Here is a 23,373-nt window from a genome sequence, read left to right on the forward strand (position 1 = left end):
AAAGAGAAATAGCCAATATGCTAACATCACAGCTGCCACCTGCTGTAATAGCATAAACATGGAGAGCTGAGGTCAAGCTAATGCATCTGGCCATCCAATGGCACAAGAGTGACCCAAAGGCCCAGTGATGCGCAAGCTGGAGAGTTTGAAAACAAACACCCCAGCTCTTGTCCTAGAGATGCTGATTTCACTGGTCAGAATTGACTGAGGCCCAGGCTTCCAATGTTTTTAAAGCTTCCCAGGTGACTCAAATGTACACTCAGATCTAAGAACCAAAACTCTAGCTGGGAAGAAAACAGTGGAGTTCTTGAATCTTTTGTCATATTCATTCAATTGGCAAACACACATCAATCTCTTTGATGGGCCAAGTCTAGGACCAGATGCTTGGAGAAGTCCAGATCCCCAGCCTCAAAGATCCTAGATTCTAACAGAAGACACCAACAAATGGATAGACAATAATGATACTGTGGATGCGTCTACGATGGGGTATAGGCTGGAGCTGAGGGGGAACACACCTAGGAGGGGATCTAACCCAGCTCTCTGGACAGAGCCTGTTGGCAAAGAGGGTGTTCTGGGCCAAGGCAACAGATTTTACAAAGCATCAGAGGAGAAAATACGTAGAACATGCCAGAAACTCCAAGGAATTTGGCAGAACTGGGCATGAGTACAAGGCCAAAAGATGAGATGGGAGAGGCAGAGACAATATTTCTCATAAGGCATGCAGAGGGGTTTGGTTTCAAGCAGAGGGTGGAGTCATCAGACTATTCTGGCAACTGGGTGGAGGATGGATCAGAGGGAGACAAGCCTGGACATGGAGAATCCAATCCCAAGGTGGTGGCAGCAATCCAGGAAAGTTGGACGCAGGATAGATTTGAGACATATTCACAGAGGACAAGCTGAGTGACTACTGGGGAGTCAAGGAAGAGGCCCAAACTTCTGGCTGGAGCACTCACAGGGATCAGGGGATGCTGGGCCCTGACAATGGCAGGAGGGAAGGTGGGGAGTGGGTGTGTGGTGGGAGCAGAGGCCTTTGGAGGAAAAGTCTATTCTTACTTCATCTGAGACCATCACATGGGCTGGTCAATTAAGCCTAACAGAAATCCTGCCCATTCTGTATTTTTCTGACTTCCATGGTGCAAGGCATTCTAACAATAAGTGAAAGAGTGTACTAATTTGAAATGTTTTTGAGGGTTCTTGTCAGACGGGAAAGGGGAGTTTTAATTAAACGAAAGGAGGTTGGCCTAGGAGAGTGCCAGGCTGAGCACACAGAGCTCATCTTCTTTCTCAGCCGAAGAATTGTGGCCCAGCTCCTTTGGTTTCACCACCTGATCTGAAGATGCCTGAGGAGAGGGCCAGGATTACATGCCTAGAAATACTTTGAAAATGAAAAGCTAGATCGACACAGGTGCTTGGTCTTCACCTCTGCAGAGAAACTGACAAAGCAAAACCATCATGTTAATGTGTTGTGCAAGCCACACATGTCAACAGGCTTGTAAGCAGCTCCATTTATTTGAGTAAATATCTTGTAAATAAATCATTGGTAAACAATACAAAATTAAACACATTTTCAAAAGCTTGCCAGTATACGCAAAATTCACAAACATAGTTTTTTAAAAAAATTAAATATGTTCAGAGCACCCTTGATATAAAATGCCTGACCCCCATCCTTGGACAAGGCCATCTGGAGACATCTTATGGTAGGTGGGTTTCTGTGGGAGGCAGCAGGGAATTCCTGGAGGAAAGGAAGAGTTTCTACTCTCACCTATTACCCATCCCACATCCCATCTGAATTTTGATCCTTCTCCAAAGAGCTGATAACTGAGAGGGCTAGAACATACCACCAGGCCTAGCTCCAAGCACGGGGATCAGGGTGCACAATTAGGGCCAGGAGCACCCAGAGTCCTCAACACAAGCCATTGAGAGAAGCCAGAAATGCAATCTCCACACTTCCAAATCAGCAGCGACTGTCTTGAGAGAATGTGAGGCTTTCTCACCTTGACACTTAACACTCGGTTTACACCCACTGGTCTGATGCTACCCACGCACAGAAGCTACCAGAATGTATTTCTAAGGAAGAAGACACTCGATCTGCTAACTTTCTTTTGATCTGCTTTCCTGGAGACAGAATAATACACAGTACCAGGTGGAAAGCAGACGATTCATTTCTACACAATGCTTCCTTTTTCCAATGCAAAATATCACTTAGCTAGAGTGGGCATTTCTCTAGAAATCAAGTTACTTCTTCAAATTAAGGGTTCATACAACTTTAAAAGACCACAAATGAGACAATAAGCACATGACCTGGCAAAGCATCCCAACCAATGAAATAATAGAAATTCCATAAATTAAGCCCTTGACCAACTTAACATTTCTGTAGTGTAGCACATTAAAATAACGGATACACTAAATTCTTTCACTTTGGTGCATAAAGTGAATGTTGAAGTCAGCAGCACTCAATGAAGAATGCCTAGTGGCCTCTTGAAAACACATGTGCTGGGACCTCCAGTTAAAGGACGACCACAGGTTTATTCCATCCATGTGAAATAAAACTCACATCAACATTTTAACTTAGTTGTGTGTAGATATATACAAGTATGAGAAATTTGACAGCTGAGTCAAATGTACAACTTAAGAAAAAAATATTACCAACTACTTGTAAGAAAACTATCTTCCCTGTATCATAAGGTACTAAACATCTGAGTCCTTGCAGAAAACGCAGCCTGGCGCGGCCCTTCAAGCGTCCACCTGCTTTGATAATCCTTGGTTGGGCTGTGGCTAGAGTCATGATATCTTTGCTATTAAAATATTACATTAACAAAAACCTTTAAAACCAAAAATGGAACGCTCTTGAATAAATGTCTAATAGAACCCCCCACCTTCACACCAAAAAAAGAAAAAAAAAACAAAAAACAAAAAACGTTGTTCATAAGGACACCTATTCTTTCACAAAAGTCTTCGTGAAGTACAAATCCCAGGACCCTTTCTTCGTTTCCAGGAGAGTTCCACCCTGTTCCAGAATCATACAGTCTTCTTCTGTGGAGGGCTCAGTTTCCTCATGCCTCTTATCCGAGAAAGCAGCTCTTTGATAAATTCCTAAAAGAGATCAGAAGAAGTTAATATGAGGGTCACTATTAAAATTCTGTGTTTAAAAATCTGCTTAAAGTAATTGATGTCAACCACAGTTAACCTTAGTTGATGAGTTTGGTTGAATGTGTTAACCCCCATTGGTATAATACAGGATTTTAAAAAACAAGAGTACTAAAACTTCACACCACAATGCCTTCTTATTGTTCTACTTTCTTTAGGGGGGAAACCAGGCTACTTTCACTACTGACATGACCTACTTGGCCCCTGAGGCATGTGTGTTGAGATCAGAGCTATTTAACATTACCATGAAAATAAATTACCTGGTGATCTCACAGATTCTGAGTGAGCCTGTCCAGGTTGGGGTCTGAGATTCTGCATTTCCAACTAGCTCACAGGTGATGCCAGTGTTAGTCCTTGAACCTCACCAAGAATAGCAAGGCTGGACTAGTGGCTCTCAAATTTGAGTGTGCATCAGAATCACCAGGGGGACTGCTATGGTTTGAATGTGTCCTCCAAATTTCATGTATTGGAAACTTAATCCTTGACTTAATATGTTGATGGCATTTGGAGGTAGGGCCTTTGGGAGGTAGTTTGGATTAGATAAGGTTATCAGGGTAGGGCCCCCAAGATGGGACTGATGACTTTATAAGAAGAAGAAAGTCCTGAGCTGGCACACACTTGTCCTCTCACCATGTGATAATCTCCACCATGACATGATGCAGCAAAAAGGCCCTCTCCAGATGCCAGTGCCATGCTCTTGGACTTCCCAGCCTCCAGAACTGTGAGCTAAATAAACCTCTATTATAATAAAATACCCAGCCTGTGATATTCTCTTACAGCAACAGAAAATGGACTAAGACAGGGACTCATTAAAACACACAGTGCTGGGATCCACCACCAGTGTTTGTGATTAAGTAGATCTGGGCGGGGCCTAATAAGGTACATTTCTGACAAGCTCCCAAGTGACACTGATGCTATAATCACTGGAGAATACTGCACATCACTGGTGTGGATCGCACTAAGAGTCTTTGGACTTTTTTGACAGCAAACTATAGATAAAAAATCAAACCAAAATAAAAACACACTTTATGTCACAATCCAGTACCTACAAACACACATCTGAAATTAAAACGTACAGGATACTTACTACATGCCACGCACTCTGGCATTTCTATTCTACTCTAATTTCATTTACAAAGTAATGCTAGGGAAGACTCACTAAAAGGATTTCATGACCTCTAAATTGATCAGAACCTAAAGACTGAAAAATGATCCAGAATGGTTCCCACTTTACACAATCAGGAATCTATCATTTTTGCCCCCTGTTTTAAAATGTTTGGCCACCAAATAAGTCATATTTATTAGGTAACAACTACCTGGTCTTCCTGTTTTATATCTGTCAAATACAAAGCTAACAGCCAGTCAGACTTTCTGATCAGCAGTGACAGTCAGTAAGTGACAGAACTGAGCATATTAGGGACTATCTGAGAGCAAAAACACCAAGAAACCTTGCTGTCCATGGAGCCATCTGAAAAAACAGCTCTCAGTCTCCCTCACCAATTATAACCCTCACTCATGAGCTCCCAGACTAAATGAGCCATGCACTACTCTCTGGCTCTAAAGCACAGAAACCTTAAATATTTAATATTTTATTAGCATCAAAATTTCTTTTATGAATAATCTTTTCCCTATTATAAAAGTAATATGTGTTTTTTCTAGAAACCTGGAAAATACAACCAGCAACAACGCAGTCCTCAGAATTAACTACTATTAATATATTTTCTTCTATGGATATTGTTTTCACCTAATTAAGATTATACCATATAAATATATCCTTTTTCTTCACTTAGCATTATGTCAGAAGCATTTTCCCACATTAAACAATCTTCCTAAAAATTAATGTTAGTGGTTATATAATCTTTTGTAAGGATGTTATACAATCTACTTAATTCCCCCCACCACTGGATATTTGGATGGCTCCTGACTTTTCAAAATTATAAACCATGCCATAACTAATGTCTTTGTGCATAAATCTTTGTCTGTAGCTTGGATTATTCCCTTTAGAGAGCTATCCCAGAAGAATGTAAAGTGACTTAAATATTTTAATCACCACCATTTCTGAACTTGTACAGAATGGAATACAAGTAGAGTAAAATGGAGGCCTTATTTTAACTTTCTGAACACTATCTATTCCGATTTAAATAATTTTCTAGGATAAAATCATGCCACATTTTCCTATTTATATTCAATTTTCATTTCACAAATGTAAATGCATTTCCTGTTGCCTCCTGTGTTATGTAGTTTAACCAATACATAGTATTCTGCACATACAGTTTCAGTTTTGTTGTTTTCGGAATCTGTTATGCAAGTGACTACTACAAAAAGTTTCAGTATTTGAATGTAAGCTTGTTTTTTTGTTTGTTTGTTTGTTTTTGGGTTTTTTTTTTTTTTGCTTTTTTTTTTGAGACGGACTCTTGCTCTGTCACCCAGGCTGGGGTGCAGTGGCACGATCTTGGCTCACTGCAAGCTCCGCCTCCTGGGTTTACGCCATTCTCCTGCCTCAACTTCCCGAGTAGCTGGGACTACAGGCGCCCGCCACCACGTCCGGCTAATTTTTTTGTAGTTTTAGAGGAGACAGGGTTTCACTGTGTTTGTCAGGATTTTTTCTTTTTCTTTTTCTTTTTTTTTTTAAAGCAAAGGTAAAAAATCACAAATCCTTTAGTTTGTTAATAACTTGTAATTTTTCTGCACTATTTTAATAACACATTTTCACAAAGTAAAGACTAAAATTACATAAGGAATAATCGACCCTACAGACCTTTCTCTTCACAACAATCAAATTTAAATTTGGATAATTAAAATCAAATTTGGTAACCTAAATCAAATCAAATTCAAACTTTCTCACAAAGCTAACCATGATGTACATAAATCTCAGAGATTAAAAAGTTTAAATAAATGCTATTTGCCTTGTGCATATGTCATATTCACATTAATGAAATACTCATTTAAAATTTTATATTAACATAATTTATACATCTATATCTTGATACACTATATTGTACATAATATGCATACTTTAAACTGTTCATTAAATTTGCATAATGGGGTGTTCAGTCGAGTAAGTTAAAAAATAGCAAGACCAATATTTATTCTTCATACAGAAACTTGGCAGTATTACTTGCACAGAAGGATTTTGTTGATTACAGATGATTTGTAAAGAAAATTCAAGGATCTCTAGTTAAGAATACTTTGATGGCTCTTGGCTCCTATTACTCAAAAGCACTCTATTTCAGTAACAATGTATCTCATTTGCTCCTAAAATACTATCACTCTGACTTGGGTTACACTTACTGATTTAGTCAGAGAATGGCTGCTCCTTTGAGGAAGTCACCTCTGAGTTAAGACCTGAATTAACAGAGAGGGGCCATCTTGGGAAGATCTGGGGGGCCTAGGTCACGGCACATGTGCAGAGTCCTGCAGATAAATAAGCAAGGAAGTGGAAGTCCCTGGCACAGAATGACCAGGGTGACTGTGGTGGACCAATACCAGAGGCCTGGGCCCAGTCACCAGGGCCTCACAGGCACAGTAAGGTGACAATAGAGCATGGCAGTGGAAAGCTCTTGGAGGCTCTGGAGTAAGGCAGCAGCAGCATCTGATTTATGGCTCTGGAAGATTCCTTTGGCCACTGTGGGTCTTATGAAGATAACAGTGAATCACAGACCAGTTTAAAGCTACGGCAGTACTCCAGGCAAGAGAGGACAGGGGCTTAGAGTATGTTGATATAAAAACCCAAATGAAAACAAGTGGGTAGACCTGGGACCCATTTAGGAAGCAGAGCCAACAGACCTTGCTGCTGGACTGAATGTGCGAGTAGGGTGTGGCGGGGAGCGGGGACAGGAAAGCAGAAAATTCAGGTCACTGTTCCACATCAATTGGAGGAAAAGATAGTGCCATTTGCTGAGATGTGGGATAACTGGAGGGAAAAACAGCACACTTACAGATTTGTGATGAGATGTCAGGATGACAAATATGACTTTGGACCTCAGCTCATGGTTGAAAACATTAACATGGACATCACTGGCATCTAGATCAGTGCCTTTCAACTTACATACAAAACCAAAGCAAAAAAAAAAATAAAACAAATCTATGTGTGAATGTGTGAGCCCTAGAGATACCAGCCTGAAACAAATATTTTGTGAAAAATAGAACTTATTTTATTCTGAAAAAATAAAAGTCAAGACCAGCAAATGTGTTCCTACCCACAGCTTGTAAACACACAGTGATCTAGACCTGGACTATTCAATACAGTAGCCACTAACCATATGTGGCTATTTCAATTGAAATTAATTTAAATAAATAAAATTTGAAATTCATATGTTAGTCACGCTAGCCACATTTCAAGTCATAGCCACAGATGGCTAGTGGCCACCATGTGGACAATGCCAATAGAGACTCTTTCTGTTATCCCAGAAAATTCTGTTGGGATGTACAGATGCTGCTGCTTTAAATTGTAGGACTAGGTGGGATAACCTTGGAGTTGAGTAGAGTATAAATAGAGAGGAAGATAGGGTCAAAGGCCCTCTAACAAGTGACGTTTGCTAGAGGAGTTGCAGCCACAAGAGCTAGGGGAAAAAACCCAAGAGAATGTGCTGTTCAGAAGCCAAGAGAGAAAAGTGTTTCTAGCAGAAAGAAGTGCTCGCCTAAGTCAAGTGCAATGAGAAGTTAAGTAAATCAAGGACAGAGACAAATATATTGGATTGGGCAAGAAAGGGTCAGTGTGTCTTAGATGAGACAAATTTGAGTAGAATGGTTGGGGAAGAGGCTACAATATTCCCAGTGACCTTTTTTTTTTTTTTTTTTTTTTTTGTAAACAGCTTTATTAAGGTATAATTGAAATGCCTTAAGCTGAACATATTTAAGGCAGACAACCACTGCAAGCACACCATCTGCATGATCAACATCATGGACACATCCAACACCTCCAGAAGTTTCTTCTTCATGCTTATGTGCAATCCCCCTCACTTCCCATTCCCAGGAAAAGCTGACCTGCTTTCTGTCACTCCAGATTAGTTTTCCTTCTCCAGAGTTTTACATAAATAGAATCATAACACTGTACTTTTTAGTGTGGCTTCTTTCACTCTGCACTATTATTTGGAGATTCAGCTACACTGCTGCATGTGTTAATAGTTCATTTCTTTTTTGTTGCTGAGTAGCATCCATCATAAAGATGTACCACAATTTATCTATCCACCTGTTGGTAGAAATGCGGGCTGTTTCCAGTTTGGGGCTATTATAAATAAAGTTATTTAAAATATTCATGTACAAATCTTTGTATGGAATATGCTTCCATTTCTTTTGTGTAAATATCTCTGAATGGAATGGCTGAATCACTGATCTAATTTGTCTATGTTTATACCCACACCACATTGTTTTGAAAAGTATGGATTTATTTATAGTAAATCCTGAAATCAGGTAATGTTAGTCTGCCAACTTTGCTGATCTTTCTCAAAATTGTTTTGGCTATTCTAGGTCCTTTAAATTTCCTTAAGAACTTTAGAGCTGGGCGCGGTGGCTCATGCTTGTAATCCCAATACTTTGGGAGGCCGAGGTGGGTCAATCGCCTAAGGTCAGGAGTTCAAGACCACCTGGACAACATGGTGAAACCCTGTCTCTATTAAAAAAAATACAAAAATTAGCCAGGCATGGTGGCAGGTACCTGTAATCCCAGCTTCTCAGGAGGCTAAGGCAGGAGAATTGCTTGAACCTGGGAGGCGGAGGTTGCAGTGAGCCATGATTGTGCCATTGCACTCCAGCCTGGGTGACAGAGTGAGACTCCATCTCAAAAAAAAAAAAAAAGGAATTATAGAATCAGCTTGTAAATTTCCCTGTTTGGGTTTTGATTGAGATTGCCTTAAATCTGTAGATCAATTTGGGGAGAACTGACATCTCAACAATAATGAATCCTCTCACCCATGAACATGATTTATCTCTACTCTCAGTTAAGAACTAACTTATCTCAGCAATGGTTTATAATTTTCAGTGTACAAATATTGTTCATCTTTTGTCAGATATACGCCTATCTAATATTGTTGATGTTATTGTAAATAGTATATTTTTATTTCCAATTGTTGCTGGTATAGGGAAATACAATAGATTTTCATATATTTATCTTGTATCCTGCAAGCTTGCTGAATTCCTATTAGTTCTACGAGATTTTCTGTAGATTCTATTGAATTTTCTACACAGTCGTGTTGTCTATGAATGAAAACAATTTTACTTCTTCTTATTTAGAAGCCCCGTATTTCTTTTTGGCCTAACTGTATTGGCTAAAAGCTGCAATACTGTGTGGAATAAAAGTGGTGAGAGTGAATACCCTGACCATGTTACCAAACTTAGGGGGCAGCACTCAGTCTTTCACCAGTAAGTGTGTTACCAGTAGGTTTGTTGCAGATACTCTTTACCAAGTTAAGGAGGTTCCCTTCTATTTCTAGTGTGGTGAGAGTTTGTATCAGGAATACAGGCTGGGTTTTCTCTAATGCTTTGCATCTACTGACATGATTAAAGGGGTTTATCCCCCTCCTAGTTTTTTTTTTTTTTTTTTGAGACGGAGTCTTGCTGTGTTGCCTAGGCTGGAGTGCAGTGGCCGGATCTCAGCTCACTGCAAGCTCTGCCTCCCGGGTTTAGGCCATTCTCCTGCCTCAGCCTCCGGAGTAGCTGGGACTATAGGCGCCTGCCACCTCGCCCCCCCTCCTAGTTTTTTAATGTGGTGAATTACATTGACTTTCTAATGTTAAACTAATCTTGCATTCCTGGGATAAACCCCACTTGATCATGATGGCTTTTTTACATATTGTTGAATTCAATTTGACAGAATTTTCACATCCATGTTCATGTAAAATACTTGTCTGTACATTTCTTTTCTTGTAATATCTTTATCTTTAGTATCAGGGTATTGCCAGCTTCATAGCATGAGTTGGGAAGTATTCCTTCCTCTTCAAGTTTCTAGAAGAGTTTATGTAGAGTTGGTAGGATTTCTTTCTTAGATGTCTGGTAAAATTCCCCCACTGAAGCCATCTGGGCCTATAAGGCTTTTGTTGTTGTTGTTGTTGTTGTTGTTGTTTTGTTGTTGTTTTGTTTTGTGTTTGAGGGGAAGTTTTGTATCAAGTAATTCTCCAGAAGACATCAACAGAGTGTCCTACGATCCTACGATTCAATTAAATTCTGACCCCTTTTTTTTTTGAGACAGAGTCTCGCTCTGTCATCCAGGCTGGAGTGTAATAGCATGATCCCGGCTCATTGAAACCTCCGCCTCCCAGGTTCAAGTGATCTTGTGCCTCAGCTTCCCAAGTAGCTAGGATTACAAGCACATGCCACCATGCCCAGCTAATTTTTGTATTTTTAGTAGAGACAGGGTTTCGCCATGTTGGCTAGGCTGGTCTCAAACTCCTGGCCTCAAGTGATCTGCCTGCCTCAGCCTCCCAAAGTGCTGGGATTACAGGCATGAGCCACTGTGCCTGGCTGATTCTGACACTGTTTACCTGGAGTTGGAGTTATAGTTAGATGCCACGGGTTAAAGCATCAGGCCCACAAGCCTGACTCCAGCTTCAGATGCCAATTCTAGGTCCCAGGTTGTCACCTATACTTCTGGCTGAACAGTTATAAATTGAGGTTCTCATGACCCTCTCTGTGGGTACAATAATTTGCTAGAGCAACTTTCAGAACTCAGGGAAACACTTGTATTTACTTATTATATTAATAAAGGATGTGATAAAGGATGCAGATGAACAGCAGATGAAGAGACACACAGGTCAGTGCTTGAGGGAAGGAGCATGGAGCTCTCATGCCCTCTCTGGGCTCCTCTCCTAGCACATACACATGTTCAGCAACCCAGTTTTCTGAACCCCATAGTTCTTCAGGGATTTTTATGTGGGCTTTATCATATAGGCATGATCAATTATTAACTCTATCTTCAGCCTCCTTCCTCTTTTTGGAGGATGGGGGTAGGGCTGAAAGTTCAAAGTTTCTAATTGTGGCTTGGTCTTTCTGGAGACCAGCATCCACTAAGGCGCCCACCAAGAGGTTCCTCATTAGAACAAAAGAGACTCCTATCACCCAGCAAATTCCAACAGATTAGGAGATCTGGGTCAAGAACTGAGGTCAAAGATGAAATATTAGAACAAAAGATGTACATAGCACCTGCTTGCTCAGGAAATTATAAGAGTTTTAGGAGTTTTGTGCCAAGTATCTGGAGCAGAGAGCGAATATGTATTTCTTATTATATTACAATGTCGAGGCAGGAGAATAGGGTCTGGAGGCAGGGAACCTAAGGCTGATTTGCACAGACTGACTAGAAGTGAATCAAAAGGAAAACCTTAACTTTCCACACTCAGGTAACAAAAGGATCAGAGGCTATACTCTTTGCAACCCTCCCCACTTTCTGCATTGTAGATGAAAAATGGAAGGTACCTCTGATAGGTCCCCTCCTGCAACCAATCAGACTGGTCACAGGCCTAGTCTTCATCTGCATAGGGATGTAACTGAAAATTCACTTCAGGCTCTGATTGGCTGCCTTCTGCAACCAATCAGACTGGTCTCAGGCCACTACTTCATTGACATACCAGCACTCCTGAGCCACTTGCTTGAGCCCACTCCCACTCTGTGGGGTGTACCTTCATTTCAACAAATCTGTGCTTTCATTGCTTCATTCTTTCATTTCTTTGTGTGTTTTGTCCAATTCTTTGCTCAAAACGCCAAGAACCTGGACACTCTCCACTGGTAACAATATCATGCCTATTTCAACTAAGTTGTCAGATTTACTGGCACAAGCTTGTTCATAATATCTATAGAATCTGTAGTGATGTTACCTCTCTCATTCCTAATATTAGTAATGTGTCTTCTCTCCTTATTTCCATTTATCATTATGGCTACAAGTTTATCAATTGTATTGACCTTTTCAAAGAATCGGCTTTTGTTTCACTGATTTTCTTTATTGGTTTTCTTTTTTTTTTCTTCTTCTTCTTTTTTTGAGATGGAGTCTTGCTCTGTCACCCAGGCTGGAGTGCAGTGGCATGATCTCAGCTCACTGCAACCTTCACCTCCCAGGTTCAAGTGATTCTCCTGCCTCAGCCTCATGGGTAGCTGGGATTACAGGCATGCACCATTACGCCCAGCTAATTTTTTATATTTTTGGTAGAGATGGGGTTTCACCATGTTGGCCAGGCTGGTCTCAAACTCCTGACCCCAAGTGATCCATCCACCTCAGCCTTCCAAAGTGCTGGGATTACAGGTGTGTAATTACACTGCGCCTGGCCTGTTTTTCTGTTTTCTATTTCACTGATTTCTGTTTTTTTCTTTACTATTTCTTTTCTCCACCTTGTTTTGGGTTTAATTTGCTCTTCTTTTCCTGGTTTCTAAGGTGGAAGTTCAGGCCATTGCTTTGAGACCTTTCCTGATGCAGACATTTACTTCTGTGTATTCCCACCACCCCCCACCAACCCCACCAGGAGCACTAAGCATTGTTTTAGTAGCATCTCACAATTTTTGATATGATGGGGTTTTATTTTCATTCAGTTTAAAACAGCTTCTAATTTCCCTTTTAATTTCTTCTTTGGAGTGGGTTATTTAGAAATGTGTCATTTAGTTTCTAAGTATTTAGAGATTTTCCAGATAGTCTTTCTATTACTTATTTCTAATGTAATTCCACTGTAATGAAAGAACACACTTTGTATGGCTTGAATCTTTTTAAATTTGAAAATTGCTTTCTGTGCCAGAATATGCCTGTCTTCGTAAAATTCTGTGTGCATTTTATTAAAAACCAGTCTGTCTCCAAGCCAATGTTTCACTACTACCTTTATACAGCCTCCCCCTGTGTAACTTGTACATGCATTGAACATGCTGAAAGGATGAACACGAGTGTTCCCCTGTTGCAGGATATTCAAGTGAAAATGATCAGTTATTTAAGGCAATTTTCTAACCACAAAGGACATGATCTTTTGCAATATTCTAAAAAGGGAATCCGTTCTTTTTTGAAGTTTCAGTCCCTGGCTAAAAGGATGGGTGAGGACCGACGAGGAACTCCCTGGTGGATGTGGTTTCTGTGTGGGGATCTGACATTGCTTATGCTCGACTGCCAAAAAAAAGAAGGAAATCCTGATTGAAGGCCTCCTCTTTGTGGCCTCTTTACATGTGCCCATATTTAATTCAATGTAGTAGAGGTTTTACAGGTCAAAAATACTGATATTCTAGTTCATTACAAGTCATTGCCTAGATCACAAAGCAAATATTTGAATCCAGGCTTCTTGATGCCAACTGACTTTGATAAATATGTACTGAGCCCATGCTCTAATCTAAGTAGAGTCTATGCCAGACTCTACTCAAGTGCTGAGATGCAGAGCAGAAGATGGCACAGGCCCTGCCTTCCAGGAGCTCCCAGGCCAGCTGGGAAAGAAGACACAGAACATAGGCCCTGCTACCATATGGCATGAGGTGCAGCTAGGGGTGCACTGGTGCCCTGAGGGCAAAGGACAGCCCCTGTCAGGCCAATTCAGGCTCCTCCTACACTGCCTCTCACAGTCAAAGACTGCAGAAGGCAGCCAGAGCTCTGAGAGGCCTCGAAAGACCTCTGTGTTCATTTAAAGGCTACAGAATCCAGAAATGACCGCTCTGGAAGGTCCAGCTCCCTCCCCTTCCTTCCTCCCTCCCTCCCTCTCTTCTCCCTCCCCCATCACTCCTTCCAAGGAAATTTTTATTAACTGACTGCCTCTCCACCAGTTTCTAAGATCTGGCCATTCTAGCTTCCTAGCAGTTGAAATACAATTTCAGCTAACTGCCATAATTTTAAAAAGACAAACAAACAATTGCCTTGACCTAGCTTTCAAGACAAGAAGTATCTATTTTCCACACTGCCTCAGTAGCTTTTGTCCAAATATGTCTCAAAATACTACCTAAGAGGTCCTGGGTCCACACCTTAGAATCTACCTCTCAGCAGAAGCATTCTGTGGCCTGCTGCGCCCAGCCCTGGGCAGGGACAGAACTGCAGGTGGACACATTGTCACATGTACTGCTTGTGATGAGGCTTGGGCCGTGTCCTGAGGACTATGGATTGTATAATGGTGCAAGAAGGAGAGAAACAGAAGAAAAAGGTTTGCCTTACAAATATAGGAGGACCCTTTGAAACAGATGCCTAAAAAAACCTAATGGGTTTGTTCCTATCAGGAAGGAGTCATCCAATCCACACATACATGGTAAGAAGCAGTGTAGCCACATGCCCACGAGAGGGACTCTGGAGTCAGATGACTTGGGTTCAAATCCTTCTGCACCACTTAGAGATGAGTCATTTTCTCCATGCCTCAGTTTTCCTCAACTATAAATAGGAGCAATGACAATAAGACCTCACCTCAAGGATGCTGTAAGGATTAAATGATGAGATGAATTTTTGTATGCTACATGTTTAGAAAAGTGCTTAGATAGTAGTAAGTGCTGTACAAGTGCTTGATACCGTCATCATCATTATCATCATCATCATCAGACTACACTGACCTTTCCAGTCTACACATTCAAATCAAGAATATGCTACTCTGGGCCAGGCACGGTGGCTCATGCCTATAATCCCAGCACTTTGGGAGGCCAAGGCGGGCAGATCACCTGAGGTTGGGAGTTCGAGACCAGCCTAACCAACATGGTGAAACCCTGTCTCTACTAAAAATACAAAATTAGCAGGGCATGGTGGCACATGCCTATAATCCCATCTACTCGGGAGGCTGAGGCAGGACAATCATTTGAACCCAGGAGGTGGAGGTTGCAGTGAGCTGAGATCACACCATTGCACTCTAGCCTGGGCAACAGAGCGAGACTCCGTTTCAAACAAAACAAAACAAAAAAGAATGTGCTACTCTGACCGCAGTAAGAAAAATGTAGCTTATTTCCCCCCTGGCCCACCCCTGCCCATTTTCACCATGGGGAAGGTTTGACACTGAAGACAGAGAAGAAGTATGTTGTGTGACACCAAGTGAGACCATGGGTGCTCAGGCTGGGGCACGGACATCAGGCTGGGTGCAGCACACATGTGTTTCTTCTGAGGAAGCTGTCAGTGTCCTGCCAGTGTTTCTCCCTCAGTGACTGTCAGTTTTCCCAGCTTAGACAACAGAGGCTCTAACGGCTGAGAAAATCCACAGCAGGCTCTCTGTCCCGCCTGGCCAAGGGCCACAGTCCCTGTAGCTCCTTCCTCAGATTCCTGCCTGGGACCGCTCCTCCCCACAGCCTGAGCAACAGCCCAGGACCAAAATCAGCCACTCCAGAGCCACCCAGAATGTGCTACTTCCCCTCTCAAGGGACTACAAAGGAAAGCATATTTATTCTTCACATCATAAAGTGCTCGAATTGCACTTGAAAACATTCCTTAGGTGGCATTTCCCAACAGCTCCCTCCTGGCTAAACACACACACACACACACACACACAGTGGCACCAACCACCTCCCTCCGCTTTCAGCTCCTCCTCCTCATGCGGGCTCCTCTGAGTCTTTGGATGTGGCCGCTGTCACACTGCAGGTGAAGTTTTACCCTCCCACTGAAAACAATGAAAAGGTCCTCTCTTCAGTAAACTCCTGGGCCCCTACCTCTCACCTCAGTCCTGAGCACTATTTTGGTATCTGAGAATGCACCACATGTACCTTTTTAATGCATTCACTCACCTGAGACTTTTCTTTCCCATGTGTGTGCATTTCTAGTTTGTTTGGCACAGTACCGTGCTCTCACGGGTACTGAATATATCTGTCAGGGATTCAGATACAGCACATACTTACTAGGCACCTTTCAGGTGACAGCCACTCTCTTTATTTTCACATACTGTCTCATTTGATCATTATAAGTATTATAAACCAGGCTCAGATGGGTTTAGAGGTTTGTCTGAGGTCACACAGCAGCTCAATGCAGCAGACCAAGATTCAAACCGTAGGTTAATATAAAGGCCAAAGGGACCTGGGATCACCGCCCTGGGGTGGAGGGCACAATTCCCTTTGCACCATGCTGCCTGGGGTGAATAGTCTTTATTATTAAGCAACTGGGTTAGGTAATTGTAGTCTAATTACAAACTAAACTAAAATGACCGAAAATGTGTTATGATAAACACAGCAATCCTTCATTTTCCGGCATTGGAGGAGGGACGAAAGATGTGCAAAGGTCAGTGTCCACAGCTAGACTGGAAATTCTCCCCTGAGTACGATGAACCTCTTCCTCCAGTTCTGCCCACAGCTTCCTCCCAAGGGGACAATAAAAATCTCCAGATCTCTCAGTAATTGCCTTCTATTCTAGCTGTCTTATAAATTAGAAAAGAAGAAGAAAAAAATACGGCAAAGCAGGGAAAAAAAGAAGAAAGAAGGAGGGGAAGGAGGAAAGGGAGAAGAGAGGGAGTGGAATGCTGACTTTTCTGCCCACTGAAATTCTACCCAGACAGCCCCCAGAATCATCAAGGCTCTCCTCATTGGCACGTCTGGTGTGCCCAGCCAGGTCCCTTGACACTGCTAAGGACCCTTTCCTTTCCTTTTCTTTTTAAGTTATCAACTTCATTGAGGAGTAAGTTAAGAACAGTAAACTCCATCTATTTAAAGTGTATCACTGAGGAGTGGTGATGATTGATTATACCCAGGAAATCACCTCACTATCAAGATGCAGCACATTCCCTCCCTCCAGCTGGGTGCAGTGCCTCACACCTGCAATCCCAGAATTTTGGGAGGCTAAGGCAGAAGGATCACTTGAGGCCAGGAATTTGAGACCAGCCTAGGTAATAAAGCGAGATCCCATCTCTACAAAAAATTTAAAACATTGGCCGGGTGTGGTGGTGTGCACCTATAGTCATAGCTACTCAGGAGACTGAGGCAGGAGGATCATTTGAGCCCCAAAATTTCGAGGCTGCAGTGAGCTCTATTGTGCCCCTGCACTCCAGCATGGACAACAAAATGAGATCCTGCCTATTAAAACACAACAAAGAAAAAACATTTCCATCACCACCGAAGATGTCTTATTCCCCTTTAGAGCTCATCTGGTCCCAAACCCGGTTATCTGTCACTATAAATTAGTTTGCATTTTACATAAATGAAATTGTTCCTCTTATGTATTCTTTTTACTTTCACTCTATGTCTTTCACTCTATTTCTGAGATTCACCAATACTAGATACTATTGTGTGCGTCCAGAGTTTGATCCCTTTTTTTTTTTTTGGAGACAGAGTCTCACTCTGTCGCCCAGGTTGAAGTGCAGTGGCACAATTTCAGCTCACTGCAACCTCTGCCTTCCAGGTTCAAGCGATTCTCTTGCCTCAGCCTCCTGAGTAGCTGGAACTACAGGTGTGAGCCACCACGCCTGGCTAATTTTTGTATTTTTAGTAGAGACAGGGTTTCACCATGTGGGCCAGGTTGGTCTCAAACTCCTAACCTCAAGTGATCTACCTGCCTTGGCCTCCCAAAGTGCTGGGATTTCAGCGTGAGCCACCACACCCAGCTGTCTTGATCGTTTATATTGCTGAGTAGTACTCTATTGTATAGCTAGACCACTATTCATGTATCTATTCATCTGCTGATAAATGTTTGGGGTTCTGGTCATTGCAAATACAGTTGTTATGAATATGTTTGTACAAGTATTTTTATGGTCTTTTGTTTTGTTTTGTTTCTTTTGAGCCCATATTCAGTAGTGCAATGACTGAGTTGTGGAATGTGTATGCTTACCTTTTTCTGAAATCCCCACACAGTTTTCTAAAGTGATTGTGCCATTTTACACTCCCACCAGCAGGGAACGAGAATTTCAGTTCTTCCACATCTTTCCCAACACTTGGTGTTGTCAGTATTTTTCGTATTAGTCATTCTAGTAGGTGTATAGCAGTAAAATTTTGGGGAGAGTTTTTCAAGGAGCTTGCCTACTTCCCTCTGCCGCAGGGTCTCCAAGAACATTGGTTTGTTCCATGTTGTTTTGTTATAAGGTTGGGGAAAAAATAGATTCCCCCCAGAACCACTGTCTGTGTAGGAGTTCGCACACTCTCACCATGTCCGCCTGAGTTTTTTCCTGGTACTCTGGTTTCCTCCCACATCCCACAACTGTGTGTGTTACACGAATTGCCATGTCTACAACGTTGCAGTGTAAGTGAATGTGGGTGCAGGTGTGAGCATGCCCTGCAATGGGGTGGCTTCCTGTGCAGGGCTGGTTCCTGCCTGGTGTGTGCTCTTAGCTGCCAGGATGAGCTCCAGCCACTAGCAACACTGAACTGGAAAAGGGGGGTGGAAAACAAATGAATACAAATAATTATAAAACAAAAATCATAAAGAATATGATGATCACTCAAAGTCATGACAATAAATAATGCAGTCCAAAAGTGCCTGGCCAGCCTCCCATACTGGTTACTGATTATTTTGGAACCACGGGATGGGAGGGGGGCACGTCTTACAATTTTCACTTTGCACACATTTGTTCCTGGATTTAACCCACTACCGCTATGATCACTATCACTCACAGATTCACCACAAATGGGGTGACTAATTATCCAACTTGATTTTATTAGTCTTTCTTAAATGTCTATATAGCTCACATTTATTTCAAGGTTTAATGTTAGAAGTGTTTGGGGGTCTTTATTTAGAAGTTTGGAAATGTTTTTGAGACCAGAAATACATTGTAGGAACTTAACTTTTGTGTATATCAATTAGCCTATGGGTCAAATTGGTTTTGTTTATATGTAGTTTCACTTAAAATCTCAGTTTCCAGGAACCTACTGATGATGTTAAGTGAAGACTTGCTGTACATTCTCTACCTGGGTCTCTAACCGCCCCTCCTCACTCCCCTTTTTGCACTCCCACCACCCACCAGCTGATTAAATGCTGGCCTCCAAAGCTCTGTTCCCAGGCCCCTTGGGGCACTCTCTTTTACCAGCCACACTAGTGACTCAGATCTCATCTCTAGCTCTGGTTTCACCCTGAGATCCAGACCCACATTTTCTGGGGCTACCAAAGATCTCCACGAGATGTCCCATGGGAACATTGGTCTCAAATGACCAAAAGTGAACTAACTCACTGTTACCCATCCCTTCCTCCAACCTGTCCCTGCCCTTCAGGAAGTTATAGTGTCCATTTTTGTGTGTCCTGAACAAATCATCATCAAGATCTCTTCTCTCACCAAATTAACTTATACATTTAATGCAATTCTGGTCAAATACAAATATTCAAGAATAGTTAAGACACTTTGAATAAGGAAATTGTAGGCTTACTGGACCCTTATTAAGAACTTATTATAAAGCCCTAGTAATTGAGACAAAATGCAGGGGTAGACAAATAGCCAGAAGTAATACCTACTTATAAGGAAACTTGACATACAACAGAAGTGGATTACAGAGCAGTGAGAGTACACTGAACTGACTGCTCAATAAATGGGACTGGGACAATAGGACAAAACATAATTAGATCCCTACCTCACACCATACACAAAACAAATTCAAGAGGGTTTGAATACCTAGGTGTAAAAAAGTGAAAGGGAAAGCTTTCAAAACAAAATATAAGGAAGACTGTATTTAAGACCTTAGAGTCATGAAAGATTTCTTTCTTTCTTTCTTTCTTTTTTTTTTTTTTTTGAGACAGAGTCTCACTCTGTCACCCAGCCTGGAATGCAGTGGCACAATCTCAGCTCATTGCAAGCTCTGCCTCCTGGGTTCATACAATTCTCCTGCCTCAGCCTCCCAAGTAGCTGGGACTATGGGCGCCCACCACCATGCCTGGCTAAATTTTTTTTATTTTTATTTTTAGTAGAGACAGGGTTTCACCATGTTAGCTAGGATGGTCTCGATCTCCTGACCTCATGATCCACCCGCCTTGGCCTCCCAAAGTGCTGAGATTACAGGGATGAGCCACCGTGCCCAGCTGCAAGATTTCTTAAACAAACCTTTCTTTAAAAAGCACAAGCCAAAGATGTCGTTAATAAATTTGGCTTCAATTAAAATTTAAAACTTCTGTACACAACAGATAACACAAGTGCAAATAAGCTCCACAGTTTGGGAAAATAACTTTGCAACCTATATCAAGGTCAAAGGACTATCATCTAGAATATATAATTAACTCTTAAAAATCAACAAGAAAAACACCAACAACTCAAAAGAAAAGTGAGCAAAGATTTCAAAATGGGAATTTCCAGAGAAGGAAACCTGAACACCCAATAAGCAAGTAGGAAAACAAAATGTCTCAACCTTACTAGCAGTCAGGAAAAATTTTGTTGAAACAATGAAATAGCATCAGATTGGCAAAATTTTTAACACTTAGCAATACCAGGTGTAGAAATCATGAGTTTAACAGGGAATTCTTATATCCTGTTGGTGGGTATGCATGCTGGTGCCAACATTTAAGAGCAACTCCATTTCTTATATATTCCTGGAGAAAGTCTTGTACCCAAGGAAGGCAACAGGTCAATAATAGTTATTTTATTGCACCGCTGTTCATAATAACGAAAAACTGAATACAGCCTGAGTATCAACAGAAGAATGGATAAATACATTACAGTATATGAATAGAAAGAAATACTGTACAGTAATAAAAATGAATGAACGACAGCTTTCTGTATTAACATGGATAAATGTCAGACACCTAATGTTGGGCAAAATACACAAGCTGAAAAAGAAAATTTGCAAAATTGGCCAGGCGCGGTGGCTCAAGCCTGTAATCCCAGCACTTTGGGAGGCCGAGGCGGGTGGATCACGAGGTCAGGAGATCAAGACCATCTTGGCTAACATGGTGAAACCCCATCTCTACTAAAAATACAAAAAATTAGCCGGGCGTGGTGGCGGGCGCCTGTAGTCCCAGCTACTCGGAGGCTGAGGCGGGAGAATGGCATGAACCCGGGAGGCGGAGCTTGCAGTGAGCCAAGATCGCACCACTGCACTCCAGCCTGGGCGACACAGCCAGACTCCATCTCAAAAAAAAAAAAAAGAAAAGAAAATTTGCAAAATATTCTTCACACAGTTACAGTGCGTATAAAGTAATCCATGTGCATACTTGTCACCCCCACAATTCCAAAAGTCTTACTTATCTTTGTCTTCCTAGCATAGTGAGTGCTTAAGAAATAAGAGGAGCTGCTCAAAGTTTTGCAGAGTAAAGGATTGTATGAATGAACCGAATAATTCCTGTAACTCTGGCATAAAAGTGAAGAAAATGAGAGAGGAGACACTGAAATTTTTAAATGTCAATCAAGGAGAAAAACTAGACAAAGTGTCAACTGGCCCAGCAACTATGAAGGCTCCAGACATGCCTCTTCGAGCACTGGAAGCTAGCCAGACTTGGGGAGTGAGGGAAGACACAGAGCATTAGGGGAGGGGTGAGCCTAGGATGTTCCTTTACACTCACACACACTAATACAGGGGAGACATCGAAGAAGCAATAGAAAGACATGCAACATTTCCAGGGAGCTTGGAAAACTGACTTTATACAACATGCTGCTGAGAGATTTCTAAGAAAGAAAGAAGTCCAAACATGTTTCTGAGGGGATCCGGCAATGGCCATGAAAACACAAGGTCCTTTCTCCCCCTGGAGTTTCTACCACATGGCCCTGTCACAGGGGCGTGGTATCACAGTGGCCACGCTCTACTCTGAGCTCTGCCTCCTGCACTAGTCCATCTTGGGGCCCATGACTTTAATATTCCACCCCCAGCACCCCACCTGCTCTAGCCAGTACCAGCAGTGGCAGATGGACACACATTTTGTAATTATCACCACAGCCAGCTATCTGGTAGCCTTCCCTAGTCATTCAAAGTAATTCATCTGTTCCTCTCATTGATGATAATGTGCTGCTTAAAAAAGATGGGCCCATTGGAAAGTAGGAAAAGGGGAAATCACAGTATCAGTGTAAATCCCTATTCTGTGCATTACATGTACTTTTGTCCTTCTTTTAAGAATTTTGAGTCATTTAAAAAGCTAAAGGAGATAAATGGATATTATGCAGTAGCCCTTGGATTGGAAGTATTTCCTGACAAAAGAAGAAATGCTTAAAATCCCTGCTCAGGAAACAGTCTCACCAATGGCAGTGATTGTGTACATTACGCAAGCTCTAATAAAGGGTGCACAGAAGAAATCCAGATGCTGACCCAGTTTTTCCAAAAACAAACAAACAACAACAACAACAACAAAAACTCATCCACTACCTATGCAGAGGGTCAGGGGACAGGGGAGAGAAACAGCAGATGAGGATTCCAAAGGCTGGGATCCACATGGGTCATGCAACTTCCCATGTGTTGCCTCTTCTTTGTGCCCCCGACCAGTTACTTCCTTCAAGGTGCACATTCACAGGGGCCCCGGGCTTGGGGACTGGCTGCCAACTTACAGCAAATGAGTCAACTCCATGGTGAGTTTCCTGTGAAGCAGCTACCAGACACTTCTTCCAGAAAGCCTGACATTAGCAGACAGGTGGGAATCAGGCAAAGTGTGAAGAGGGTGGTGGGAAGGGAAGACTTTCCAGATCCCCAAAGTTTAGATGAGTGAGGAAAATGAGCAGGTGGTGTGTGCCTCCTGGAAAAGGTGAGAATAATACCTGCAAATTATTCCAAATGGCAAAATGTCCTCACCCAAAGAACCAGCTAAGCATTTAAAAATCACACTGAAAACTCCTGGATGAGGCCAAACAGGCAGGCAGTTGACTCAGTATTGAAGAGCTCAGCTTTGGGGTGTTCCCCAGCTCAGAGTGACACGGGGATTTGCTCCCAGAAGTCACAGGCACAAATCAGCTCCATAGCAAGCCCTATCGCCCACCATCACTCACCACTGACACATTTAATTTCCCCCTTCTTCTTGGGGGGCAGGGGGTGTTTTTTCTTTCAAGAGGTTCATTTGCTGGCAGGGCACACCAGAACTGATCCTATTTTTCATTATCTGAAAAGAGGTTTATGGATCTGTTATGGGTAAGGGTTTGTGGCTGCTGTTGTTAAAATGACTTCTGCCAACATAAATTCCTGAAGGTCTTAACTACATCCTGGTTTTTCCCCCCCTCCTTTAACTTAAAACCACTGACACAATGTTGTCCATTTATTTTCTTGACTATTTGCCTTTAAATAGTAATTTGTTCCACTGTGAGAAAAGTCCCATTAATCTATTTTATAGATTCAGTCCATTGTTCTTGGGCTAATTTATTTTTTTACCCAAATTCCAACCTCTATTTGTATGCAGCAGAACAGTTCATTAACCCTCCCCTAGATTCAATCCTACAGCATTTAATTATCCCCTCACTTACTAACCAGTGTCTCATAATCTTTACATTTTCAATTTAGGCAATGTAAAGT

The 23,373-nt window shown here is 41.9% G+C and overlaps 1 protein-coding gene across 1 annotated transcript in view; it reads right to left on the minus strand.

The window, feature by feature from the left end:
- Positions 1-1,455: 1,455 nt before the first annotated feature.
- PPP1R14C (protein phosphatase 1 regulatory inhibitor subunit 14C) overlaps positions 1,456-23,373 on the minus strand; it is a 108,188-nt gene continuing 86,270 nt past the window's right edge. The window contains exon 4 of the mRNA XM_033235081.1: positions 1,456-3,093. Within this exon, the coding sequence (XP_033090972.1) occupies positions 3,019-3,093 (75 nt within the window). The 3' untranslated portion in view covers positions 1,456-3,018. The remainder of the gene's footprint in view (positions 3,094-23,373) is intronic.

The sequence above is a fragment of the Trachypithecus francoisi genome, unplaced genomic scaffold (genome assembly GCF_009764315.1).
Source record: "Trachypithecus francoisi isolate TF-2019V2 unplaced genomic scaffold, Tfra_2.0 Lachesis_group15, whole genome shotgun sequence".
In the NCBI taxonomy this organism is placed as follows: domain Eukaryota; kingdom Metazoa; phylum Chordata; class Mammalia; order Primates; family Cercopithecidae; genus Trachypithecus; species Trachypithecus francoisi.